A 13,116-nucleotide genomic window follows, 5' to 3' on the forward strand; every position below is an offset into this window, starting at 1 on the left:
TTATTAATAGATATTTTTATTGAAAATTTAACATATTTTTACAAGTTTACAAATAAAAAAAAACCCAAGTCTAAACACTAATATACAATTAAATCTTAAATAAATAATAATCAAAATCTATCAAACAGAAAAAAGAGATGCCGAGAGAAAAAAAACACAAAACTCAACTCACTACTAATCTAACCTACAACTAACCAGAATGTATAATTAGGTCTTTTACATTATTCAAGGGAAAAAAACCAACGGATAACACAGAAATTGGGTGGTGAGATACATGCTCGGAATGTGTTAACATCAAATCATAACAAAATCTGTATTCGTGCGGGATTCCTCTCCCAAGGGGCCCTGGACCAGCCAGGTTTGCCATCTCAATTAAATAAAAGCCCTTGTTAGGATGGCCGAAATATCTGTATTTGTGTAATTCAAGAAGGGCTGCTGTATATTTTATGGAATAATTCGGTCTTTCGGTGCACCATATTTGTAAGGAAGTCAAGGGGAATACATTCCATGATTAATCTGTGCCAATTCGAAAGTCCAGGGGGGCCCTCAGCCAAAATATTTTTCCTTGCACAGAAAGAGAGAATGGAAAATAATCTCTTACTGTGCGTATCCAGGGAGGGTAAGTTCGAAACACCCAAAAGGAGAGATATAGGGTCCACTCTAATTTCCGGTCCTAAGATTTCTGTCAGAGCACTTGCTACTTTAGTCCAATATCTACGGATCTTATGACAGGTCCATAAGCAATGTACAAGAGTGCCCACCTCTATTTTACATTTGGGACACATTGGAGATGCTCCTGCCTTAAATTTTGCCAATGGGTCCGGTGTTATATGGTCCCTATGAAGTATCTTCAACTGAATGGCCTGAGTTCTGGTGCAGATGGAAATTTTTCTGGCATTTTTCCAAACGTCATTTCACATTTCTATCGAGATTTCCAGTCCCAAATCCTGATCCCATGTTTTAAGCAGATTGTTCATATCTCCCGATGCTTCATCATGTAATAAATGTTAAATAGTGCTTATGGAAGATACCCCCATTGGCCATAGCACTCTACGTTCTCTGTCTGATTTATAAAGACTATCTAATAACGTAGTCTTCTTCTGTATGTAGTCTCGTATTTTGAAGTATCGAAAGAGGTTTCCTTTAGGTAATCCAAATTTCTGACGCAGCTGTTCAAAAGACATCAGGACCCCTTCTTTAAACAGATCCCCTAAACATGAGAAACCCTTGGATCTCCAGAGTTTGAAAGTGACATCTGTAAGCCCCGGTTGAAATCCCCATGCTCCCACTATCGGAGCAGAGGGGGATGTTTTATGTGAGTTGCCCTCATTTTGCGGCATTATATTCCAAGCTTTAATTGTGTTTAGTATTATAGGGTTTTTACATTGATCCGTAATGATTTTCCTCTTGTCTGAAAATAGAAGGTTAATAAGTGGGCATTTTACTTGAGAAGCCTCAATGTCCAGCCAGATTGATTGCGGATCAGACAAGACCCAATCAGCTGTGTAACATATTAGGGAACTTAACTGATATTTCCTAGAATCTGAGAAATCCGATCTGCCCCTTGCCTGTGGAAGCTGTAGCTTCTTCAGCTTAATGAGGGGCCGTCTATGATTCCAGATAAAGGAACCCAACTAGCCATATAATTTATGTAGTGCCAGCCTTGGCAGCATCACTGGAAGCATTCTCATAGGGTATAGGAGATGGGGCAGCACAGTCATTTTAATTAGTGCTATTCTACCTAGCCAGGAAATTGGAAGATCTCCCCATCACTGGAGGTCCTGCCCTTACTTCCACTCCTATGTCTTATGGTCTTATCCTTTCCAGTAAATGCACAAAGTTAGCCTTGTATAACTGACCAAATACTGGGGTAATAAAAATGTCTAAATATAAGAAACCCTCCAGGGACCACCAAAAGGGAAAGTGGGGTCTATCCAATAAGTGGGATACACTACCAAGGCCATCCATTGGCATAGCCTCCGATTTTAAGAAATTAATTTTATAGCCTGAAAATACACTAAATGTATTAATAACTTGGATTAAGCGAGGCACGGACATCAAAGGATTACTGAGAAATAGAAGAACATCATCTGCATAAAGGGTAATTTTATGTTTACCTCTACCAATCCTCGGGGCCGTTATATTAGGATCAGCCCGTATAGCTTCTGCTAGTGACTTGATTATTAGCGGAAATAGCCATGGCGAAAGAGGACATCCCTGATGGATCCCCTATCCACACTGAAGCTATCCGAGTTTAATCCATTGGTAATCACAACTGCTTTGGTATCGCTATACAGTGTTCAGACCCATTTGGTAAACACCTTTCCAACGCCAAACCTTTCCAATGTGTGAAACAAATATGACCATTCAACTCTGTCGAATGCCTTTTCTGCATCTAATGGGACTATTACTCCTGGTATCTTTCCCTGATGGCAGGCTTGAATCACATTCAAAACCCTTCTAATATTATTGGATGATCTACGGCCCTTAATAAACCCTGTCTGGTCCTCCTTTATGATATGTGGCAATACCCTTTCGAGCCTCAATGCTAACGTTTTCGAGAGGATTTAAAAATCTACATTTAGCAAGGATATTGTTCTGTAAGACGCGCAGTCTTCTGGGTCCTTTTCATTTTTTTGAGGATAAGAGAGATATTCGCCTCTTTCAGCGAAGGCGGGAGACAACCCTGACTATACGAATAGTTATATATGTCCATAAGTGGACCAGCCAATATTATAGAATTCAGCTTGAAAGCCATCTGGGCCGGGTGCCTTACCGCTCTGAAGTTGCCTGATTGCGTCAAGTATTTCTTGGATTGTTAGGGGAACATTCAAGACCGATACCTGTTCCGGAGTTAGGTCCGGAAAGGTCAGGTTTTTAAAAAAATGACTGCATCCTCCTAGTCCTGCCTTCGCAATCCTGCGATTTATATAAATCAGAATAAAATTTTCTAAAGATTGCGTTAATCTTTTTATGATCATGAGTCAGAATACCCACACCTTCCTTGATAGACGTGATAGTTTGAGGGGCTTTCTTTTTCTTTGCGAGAAATGCTAAATATCTACCAGGTTTATCGCCAAATTCATATAACGTTTGTTTTGCAAATAATATTTCCCTCAGCCGTTTGGGTAAGCGTGGTGCTTAGAGCTGTCTGAAGGGCCATAATCCCTTGTAATTTGACAATAGAAGGTCTGTCAGTGTATGTTGTTTCAGCTGTTTTTAAGCGAGCTTCAAGCAGACGCTGTTGTTCTCCCTTTAATTTTTTCTGGGTCGCTGAGCATGAAATGATCAAACCTCATGCGTAAGCTTTGATGGTCTCCCACATCATTGATGGGTTGCTAGCCGTACCTGAATTAATTTCTAAAAAAGTTTTAAATTCTTGAGAGAAGTACTTTACAAATTTACTATCTTTCATCAGGAAGGGGTCCATACGCCAATGCTGGGGGAAGGTCTCATTGTTCCTCACCTTGATTTCCATATATACAGCAGCATGATCGGAAATTGCTATACTGCCTATTTTACAGGATGATATGGAATTTTTAAAAATCAAGGGGGCAAAAAACATATCGATTCTGGTATGACATTTATGTGGATTGGAGTAAAAAGAAAAATCTCTGCCCTGTGGATGAAAGCATCTCCATACATCTACTAGTCCTAATTCTTTGTTCAAATCCACCAATTGTCTAGATCTGGGAGATACTCCTGCAGTACTCTTGGGAATCCTATCTGTTTCTGGATCCATAATACAATTAAAATCTCCCCCTATAATTGTATGACGGGCACCGAGAGCCATCAATTTTGAGAAGGCTTCTGTGATAAATTTAAAAAGATGTTCCGGGGGGCAATACAAATTTAAAATCCCATATTCCTCTCCATTTATAAGGGTTTTAATCAGAATATATCGTCCAGATTCATCTTTTATCTGATTTAGGATTTTGGAAGGGAAATTCTTCCAAATAAGGATAACAACTCCCCTACTTTTTTCAGCTGAAGGAAGAAAACAAGGCCTGATCAAATCCACTCTGTCATAATTTCAAGTTGTCTTTATCCAATAAGTGTGTCTCCTGTAGGAGAGCTATATCAATCCTTTCTTTCTTTAGATTTGCTAATATTTTCTTCCTTTTGACTGGTGAATTACTCCCCTTGACATTCCAGGTGCACCACTTAACCGACTGACCAACCATAATCACCGGGCAAGTCCGAGACTCCTTGGGAGAAGAAACCCTATCCAGAACATCCCGAGCATAGAGCATATAAAATTCACAAAAATAAAGGCTCTTTAATACACTCACACTGATATAATAAAAAACTATTTCTAAATAAAAAAAAATTTAAATGGAGAATTTCCCCCTTGTTCCCGGGGGCATCACTTCCTTTCCAAAAGCCCATCATATCCTCTACTAACCAGTGCCCCACCCTTGACCCAGGCACCCCACGATAGGATGAAGAAAATTCAAATATACTACAGAGCTAGAATTAACAGTGAGCACCCTGCTCACCCCCACCCACCCACACCAACACTTGGATATATTTAGTAATGTTAATGCCATGTATAAACATATATGACTAAATATAGAAATAATTAAATATAGTAATACAAAATAACAGGGGAAAACAACACCACTCCTAAAGACAGAGATAAAATAGGATAAGGTAACCACATCTCCCCACCTACATTAACCAGACCCCCCCAGCCTATATAAATATCTATTTTAAAAAAAAGAGGGGGGAAGAAAATCGCTAAGTAGAGAACAAATAAATAAATCCCTCTCCCCACCCCCTGAAGATAATATTAAACAGTAAGGTAATGAAAGGGATTAATATTAAAAAAAGGGGGGTGTAAACCGGGGTGGGAGGAGAGCAAAACAACATCAATTAACTCTTACAATTTATCTAAGAGAGTCCAAAATTCCTTTGCCTTTTCCGGTGATCCGAAGTTATACACGGACCCTTCATGGTTTAAGCGTAGCGTCGCTGAGTAGCGTAAGGAGTACTGAATATTTAAGTCCCTTAAACACTTCTTCACTTCATCAAACACCTTCCTCTTTCAGACCAGAGCTGGGGAAAAGTCCTGGAATAACATAATCTTGGATCCTTTGTAAATCATGGCTAGGAATCTTTCCCAAGATTTCTGGAAACTTCTAAGAGCATCTGCCTCTCCTTATAGCTCTGCAGCCAGAACAGGACTGGGCAGGGGCGCTGGTTCGAGCCGGGCCCACGTATTGCAACCCGGTAGGCCCATTCTACCCTTACCTGGCCTGATCCAGCATCCAGATTTAAAAGCTGTGGAAGCCACTCTTCGAGAAACGCTGTAAGCTGGCCTTCCTCTTCCTGCTCGGGAAGGCCCAGCAAACAAATATTTTTTCGACGACCTTGATTCTCGAGGTCGTCAATGTGATTCGCTGTTTGAGAGTCCGGACCCAATCCACGGCCGATTCTGCTGTAGTCTCGGAAGTTGCGGCCTTTAGCTCCGCCCCTCTGACTTGGCGCGTGATTCCCTTGATGTCGTGGTCTTGCTTTTGTAGCGCGGCTGAGAGTGAGTCCCATCGGCTCCGGGACTCTTCAATTAAGGCATCGATCTTCGCGCCAAGTTTGGAGATTATTTCCATGAGGCTCGCCACTGTAGATAAGTCCCCCGGGACGGCTGCGGATGCCTCTCCTGCAGCTAGAGAGGGTGGGGGAGGGGGTTCCTGCCTGCTGAGAACTGCGAGCTCCCTTCCCTTTAGTCATTTTTACTGGAGATTAAATTGTTTAAATTCAGTACTGAGCAACTAATTACATTAAGTAAAACTATTTTAGGTGATTTGGTGAGGGTGGAGGAAGAGGGTGGCCTACTTTGCCCAAGTCTTGGGAGGAGCACTATAGACTCAGACTTGCTGGGTCGCCGCCATCTTGGATCATCCCTCCCTGTTCTTTCTAAATGTTCCAAACCCTGGGACATCAAGCAACCATTCCTGCCCCTGTGAAACCCACGTCTCTGTTATGGCCACAACATCGTAGTCCCAAGTACTTATCCATCTTTAGAAAGGTGGCATCAGACCTTGAAGACCATGTTGAGAGCATACTGTCAGGATTACCCGAATGATTGGGATAAAAGTATCCTATTTGTGTTATTTGCCATTAGAGATGTCCCAAACAAATCTATTCAGTTCACTCCCTTTGAGTTAATTATCAGGCATGAAGTGAGAGGCCCTTTGAAAATAATTAAAGAAAAATTGACAGGACCAATGCTGGAGATCTCACACTTAGATTATGTATTGGAGGTGAGGGAGAGACTAGATCGAGTAGGAAGAGTTAGCTAAACAGCACCTGAATAGGGCACAGCATAGAGTGAAGCAGGTGGCAGATAAAAACTCTGAGACTTGGACGTTTTCCTGAGGGGATGACGTGTTATTACTGATACCAGTGATAGGAGATCCCTTCAAAGGTCGGTTTAGTAGTCCCTATCAAACTGAGAAGAAGTTGAGTCAGCTGAACTAACTCGTAAAGATGTCAGACAGGAAAAAAAGGAATCGGATATGTCATGTGAAACTGTATTATACTGGAGAGAAAGAACTGGAGAAACAGGTGTTAGTTACTGCTCCGCAGAGTGAGGCATCAAATCCAGATGATGTGGATTTTGATGTGCCTCAAAATAGATTAAAAAATGAAGATGTCCTTGAGGAGTGGGATACGTTGGTAAACTATCTGTCTCAGGAGCATAGAACACAGTTGAAAGATTTGTTACTGCAGTATAAGGACATATGTAAGAATCAGATGGGGAGGACTAATGCAATTGTACATGAAGTAAACGTAAGGAATACTGCTCCGATAAAACAACCTCCCTATTGGCTTAATCCTTTCAAAGCCAGACAGGTCCAGAAGGAGGTGAAGGCCATGCTCGATGAGAACATCATCAAACCAAGCCAGAGCGAGTGGAGTTCGCCGATCATCTTAGTTCCCAAACTGGATGGGACTCAATGATTCTGCGTGGATTATCAGAAGGTCAGCGCCATTACAAAATTGGACTTAGATCCAATTCTGAGATTGGAGGACTGTATTGAGAAAATCAGACAAGCCAGTTTCATCACCAAGGTGGACCTAATGCGTGGTTACTGACAGGTAACTTTATCAGAGTCGACGAAAGAAATTTCTGCATTTGTAATCCCAAATGGGCTATATCTCTTTAAAGTGATGCCCTTTGAAATGAAGAGCGCATCCGCCACACTCCAAAGACTCATGAACAGAGGTGCGGCTGGGCAAACAAACTGTGCAGTCTATTTGGGCGATGTAATGATTTTTAGTAAGTCCTGGAAAGATCACATGGTACAGTTGGCAGAGCTCTTTGAACAACTAGGAGAAGCAAAACCAGTGATAAACTTAAAACGGAATTTGCGAAAGCAGAGATGACGTTCTTGGGACATAACGCCGGTCATGGAAGGTTGACCTCACGGAACGCAAAGACAAAGGCCGTCGAGGAATTTCCACAGCCAACCTCAAAGAAAGAGGTGATTCGACTCTTAGGACTCAGCAGATTCTATCGGAAGTTTGTTCCAAACCTCAGCAGTGTAGTGGCACCATTAACCGATTTGCTGAAGAAGAACACAAAGTTTTGATGGACAGAACAATGCCAGGAGGTATTCGACCACTTGAAATTGATATTAACCACCAAACCAGTTTTAGCTACACTAAACTTTTCAAAACCTTTTAAAGTTGCCATCGATGCTAGTGACATTGGGGTTGGAGCTGTACTCCTACAGGAAGGTGAGGATAGGATTGAACTGCCTGTTGGTTACTTTTCAAAGAAGATCAACATTCACCAAAAGAAATACTGTACAATCAAAAAAAGAACTGTTGAGTTTGGTACTAGCCTTACAACATTTTAATGAGCATGTCACAAACAATGTGTCAGAGACAGTTATGTACAGGGATCACAATCCACTTACATTTTTAGAACGCTTTAAAGACAAGAATTTGAGATTATTTCATTGGAATCTTAGGTTACAGACTTAATTTTAAAATTGTGCATTCGTACATGTTGCAGGTTGTAAGAATGTAATTGCAGATGTGTTATCAAGTATTTAACTGAAAATGTTTAGATATATATATAGGTATATGGGAAGAAGTTAAGGCGTACCTATGTTAAAGTTATCTGTCTGTTATGGTAATGTGTTTAAAAATAGAAAAAAAAATTAAGCCATCTTTTCATGGTGATGGCTCATTTTTTCATGATGATGGCTCATTTTTTCTGAAGGGGGGATATGTTATGAAGATGTGAGCGTGCTGTACATTTAAGAGAGTTAAAAGCTGGCAGGACTACCTGACAGTACCAAGTGTTTTCAATAAGATACAATGTAACGTGTGCTCCAGCTACTGGCATAGCTAGGGTAGCTGGTTGCCTGGAGACAAAAACAGATTCGAATTAGGTCAATCAGTTTAAATATAACCCCCCAAAAAACAAACTCCAATCCAATAGAATTTTGTCTAGTGACAATCTTAAAAGCCAACGACACAAAGCTTTGGGGAGGTAATAAGACCAGGGAAAATTGAACAGTTGGGAGGAGAACTGCCAAGCCATCATTTGCAAACTGCCCACAGAATAGCTCTCTTAAAAGTACCTTTATTGATCAGTAACTTGTGAAGCAGGATCTCCAAGAAGAAGAAAAGAAGGCAGGAATACAGAGAAGAACCAAAAGCTGCCTTGTTTTGAGATAAGAAGTTTAGTTTTGTAAATCTTAATCTGGAGTTTTATCAGACTAGTACTATAGAAGGGAAGTTAAAAGATAGGTTAGAGGAAAGAGTTGTAAATAGTCATTAATTTATCTCTGCTATACTTTAAGAAATAAAGTTGTTAATTTTTACTTTAAATAGTTCTTGACTTCTCAAATTTTCACAGATTATTGCATGGAATAGATCTTTTCTGTGTTGGTGGTTTTAAATTAGCAGAGGGGTTTACCCCGTGTCATAATAAAGGTGTCATCAACAGAACTATCAAGCAGCACCTGCTCAGCAATAACCTGCTCAGAAACGCCCAGTTTGGGTTCAGCCAGGGCCACTCAGCTCCTCACCTCATTGAAGCCTTAGTTCAAACATGGATAAAAGAGTTGAATTCCAAAAACAAATAAGTAACACCCATCTCAAGAGTGACTGCATGTCACAAAAATACATCAGTAGTTGTAAGCACTTCCAGATGTCCCCAGCTTGTGAAGGATGCTCGAACGAAGCAAGTGTTTTACTCACCATTTTATACTCCCTCCAGTTCCTCTGAAAGTCTGTGCTGCCATTCACTCTCCTCTGTATAACAGTCCAGCCCCCACCACTGGTCTCCATGTCACAGTAAACCTGCCGAGAGAAAGAGGGAAAACCGACACTGTACATAGTCACATGAGTGCAAAGCTCAATGGCATTGGAATGTCAGTTGTTTAAATGGAGGGCTCAAAAAGCCACAGAATATAATGAGCAGGCAATGCCAGACAACTTAATGCCAGAGACAGCTTAATCTTGCCCTAGTTGCCTTAAACTTTCTTCGTAAGACATGCCCTCCAGTCCAGGCAGCATCCTGGTAAATCTCGTCTGTATCCTCTCTAAAGCTTCTACATCCTTCCTATAATGAGGCAAGCAGAACTGAACACAATATTCCAACTGTTGTCTCACCAGGGCTACATAAAGATGCAGCACTACCTTGTGGCTTTTAAACTCAAACCCCCTGCTAATGAAAGTCAATACACTGTATGCCTTCTTAACAACGCTATCAACTTTGAGGGATCTATGGATGTGGACCCCAAGATCCTTCTGTTCCTCCACACTGCCAAGAATCCTGTCTTTAACCCTGTATTTTGCGTTCAAATTCAACCTTCCAAAATGAATTACTTCACATTTTTCCAGGTTGAACTCCATCTGCCACTTCTCAGCCCAGTTCTACATCCTGTGAATGTCCCATTGTAACCTACAACAGCCCTCCACACTATCCACAACTCCACCAACCCTGTGTCATCGGCAAACTTACTAACCCACATCCAAGTCATTTATAAAAATCACAAAGAGCAGAGGTCCCAAAACAGATCCCTGCGGAACACCACTCCAGGTTGAATACTTTCCATCAACTTCCACCCTCTGTCTTCTATGGGCCTGCCAATTCTGTATCTAAACAGTCAAATTTCCCATTATCCCATGCCACCTTACTTTCTGAATGATCCTTCCATGGAGAACCCTATTTAATGCCTTGCTAAAATCCATTTATGCCATGTCTACTGCTCCACCTTCATCAATGTGTTTTGTCATATCCTCAAAGAATTCAATAAGGTTTGTGAGGCATACCTGCCCCTCACAAAGCCATGCTGACTATCTCTAATCAAACTATGCTTTTCCAAATAATCATAAATCCTGTCCCTCACAATCCTCTCCAATAATTTGCTCACCATTGACATAGACTGACTGGTCTGTATTTCCAGGGTTATCCCTGTCCCTTTTCTTGAACAAGGCAATAACATTTGCCACCCTCCAATCATCTGGCACTTTTCCAGTAGACAGTGAGGATACAAAGATCATCACAAAAGGCACAGCAATCTATTCCCTTGCTTCCTCTAGTAACTTTGGGTATATCCCGTCTGGCCCAGGGGACTTACCTATCCTCATGTTTTTCAAAATGTTCAGAACATCATCCTTCTTGACATCAACCTGTTCATGCATTTCAGCCTGTTTCACACTATTCTCACAAATGACAAGATCCCTCTCAGTATTCATTAAGGACTTCTTCTACCTCTTCCGACTCCAGGTACATGTTCTCTACATGTTCTCCTGATTGGCCTTACCCTCCCTCTGGCCATCCACTTGTTCCTCACATAAGTGTAGAATACCTTGCCAAGGCTTTTTCATGCCCCCTTCTAGCTCTCCTGAGTCCATTCTTCAGTTTCTTGCTGGCTACCTTGTAACCCTCTAAAGCCCTGTCTGATCCTTGCTTCCTCAACCTTAAGTAAGCTTCCTTGTTCCTCTTGACTGGATATTCTGCATTTCTTGTTATCCAAGGATCCTTCACCCTACTACTCCTTCCCTGCCTCAGTGGGTCAAACCGATTCAGCACTCGCAGCAAGTGCTCTCTGAACAACCTCTACATTTCTGTCATGCATTTCCAAGAATATCTGTTCCAAATTTATGCTCCACAGTTCCTGCCTAATAGCATTTAACTTTCCCCTGCCACAATTAAATATTTTTCCATAGTGTCTGCTCCTATCCCTGTCCATGAGTTTAGTAAAGGTCAGTGAGTTGTGGTCACTATCACCGAAATGCTCTCCCACTGAGAGATCTGACACCTGACCTGGTTTGTTGCCAAGCACCAAATCCAATATGGCCTCCCCTCGAGTTGGCCTATCTACATATTGAGTCAGGAATCCTTCCTGGACACACCTGAAAAAGTGTGCTCCATCCAATCAATATTAGGGAAGTTGAAGTCACCCATGATAACAACTCTGTACTTCTGCACCTTTCCAAAATCTGCCTCCCAATCTGCTCCTCTGTGTCTGTTGCTATTGGGGGGCCTGTAGAAAACTCGCAATAAAGTGACTGCTCCTTTCTGTTTCTGACTTCCACCCATATTAACTCTGTAGACAAACACTCTTTGATGCCCTCCCCTTCTGCAGTTATACTATCCCTGATTAGCAATGCAACTCCCCCACATTTTTCACTTCACCTCTTTTCCTTTTGAAATATCTAAACTCCAGAACGTCAGCAACCATTCCTGCCCCTGTGTTATCCAAGTCTCCGCACAACATCGTAGCTACAAGTACTGATCCATGCTCTATGTTCATCAGCCTTATTCCTGACACTTCTTACGTTAAAATAGACACACTTCAGCCCATCACACTGACTGTACTATCAACTACACATGGTCACTATCAACTGTCCATCCATCCTCAGAGAATCTCTACACACTGTGTCTGCCTGTTCACCAGCTACCCCATCCTCTGATCCATAGCTCTTGTTCCCATCCACCGCCAAACCTCCCGCCCAGAGTAATCAAGATGGCATACAGCACACTTGCCTTCATCAGCCGCGATATCGAATATAAAAGTTGGTAAGTTATGTTAGAATTGTATGAAATTTTAGTGACGCCACATTTGGAACATTGCCCGCAGTTCTGGACACCACACTACCAGCAGGATGTGGATACTTTGGAGAGGGTGCAGAGAAAGTTGACCAGAATGTTGCCTGTCTGGCGGGTTTTAGGTATGTGGAGAGTATGTGGAAAGACAGAGCGACCTGAAAGAGGTTTCCAAAGTTCTGAGAGGCATGGATAAGGTGGATAGTCAGAGGCTTTTCCCCAGGGTGGAAAGGTCCACTATATGAGGGCACAGGTTCAAGGAGAGAGGGGAAGGTTTAGGGGAGAGGTCTGGGGAAAAATTTTCACATAGAGTGGGGTAGTGCCTGGTACACATTGCCAGTGTAGGTGATGGGGCACTTTATCAACATGTAAAGTGTATCTTGATAAACACAAGAATAGGAGGCAAGCAAAATGACAGAAACCATGCATGGACATTAAGTAGCAGGTCTATATAGAGATTAGGAATCAGTACAGGCTTGGTTGGCCGAACAGCCTGTTTCTGTGCTGTTTTGTATTGTATTCAATCTTACAGAATAACAAAGCACCTTATTGCTGTAGAAATCTCAATTTCTCTCTACTATTTTGCTTCATGAATCAATGGGCTAAAGTGAATTCCCAATGAACCTTTATTCCAGTTCATTCCTGGGATATGGGTGTCATTGGTAAGGGCAGTATTTATTGTCAGTGTGATAGTGACGGTGAGTCACCCTTCTGAACAAAACATAGGAGCTGGCTATCAAAGAAAATCTGAATAAGAGTCATACTGGACTCTAAACAGTAATGCTGTTTTGTTCTCCACAGACGCTGCCAGACCTGCTGAGTTTCTCTAGCAATTTGTTTTTGTTTCAGATTTCTAGCACCAGCAGTATTTTGTTGTTACTTGAGTAGATAACTAATTTGTTTCTGAATAAACAGGGTCTTTGTGGATTCGGAGGCACACATGGATCAGACCAGTTGATGAAGGGTTTTCATTCCCTCATGGGAAACCAATGTCTTTTTCCAACAATCAGGTAGTTTCATAGTCTCTGTAAATGACATTA

General features: G+C 41.6%; 1 protein-coding gene across 2 annotated transcripts in view; it reads right to left on the reverse strand.

The window, feature by feature from the left end:
* Positions 1 to 13,116, reverse strand: part of angpt4 (angiopoietin 4) — a 150,161-nt gene that overhangs the window by 39,285 nt on the left and 97,760 nt on the right. For both annotated transcript variants that reach the window (XM_072556170.1, XM_072556169.1), the window contains one exon: positions 9,220 to 9,321. In XM_072556170.1, coding sequence (XP_072412271.1) covers positions 9,220 to 9,321 — 102 coding nt within the window. The remainder of the gene's footprint in view (positions 1 to 9,219; positions 9,322 to 13,116) is intronic.

The sequence above is a fragment of the Chiloscyllium punctatum genome, chromosome 37 (assembly GCF_047496795.1).
Source record: "Chiloscyllium punctatum isolate Juve2018m chromosome 37, sChiPun1.3, whole genome shotgun sequence".
In the NCBI taxonomy this organism is placed as follows: Eukaryota; Metazoa; Chordata; class Chondrichthyes; order Orectolobiformes; family Hemiscylliidae; genus Chiloscyllium; species Chiloscyllium punctatum.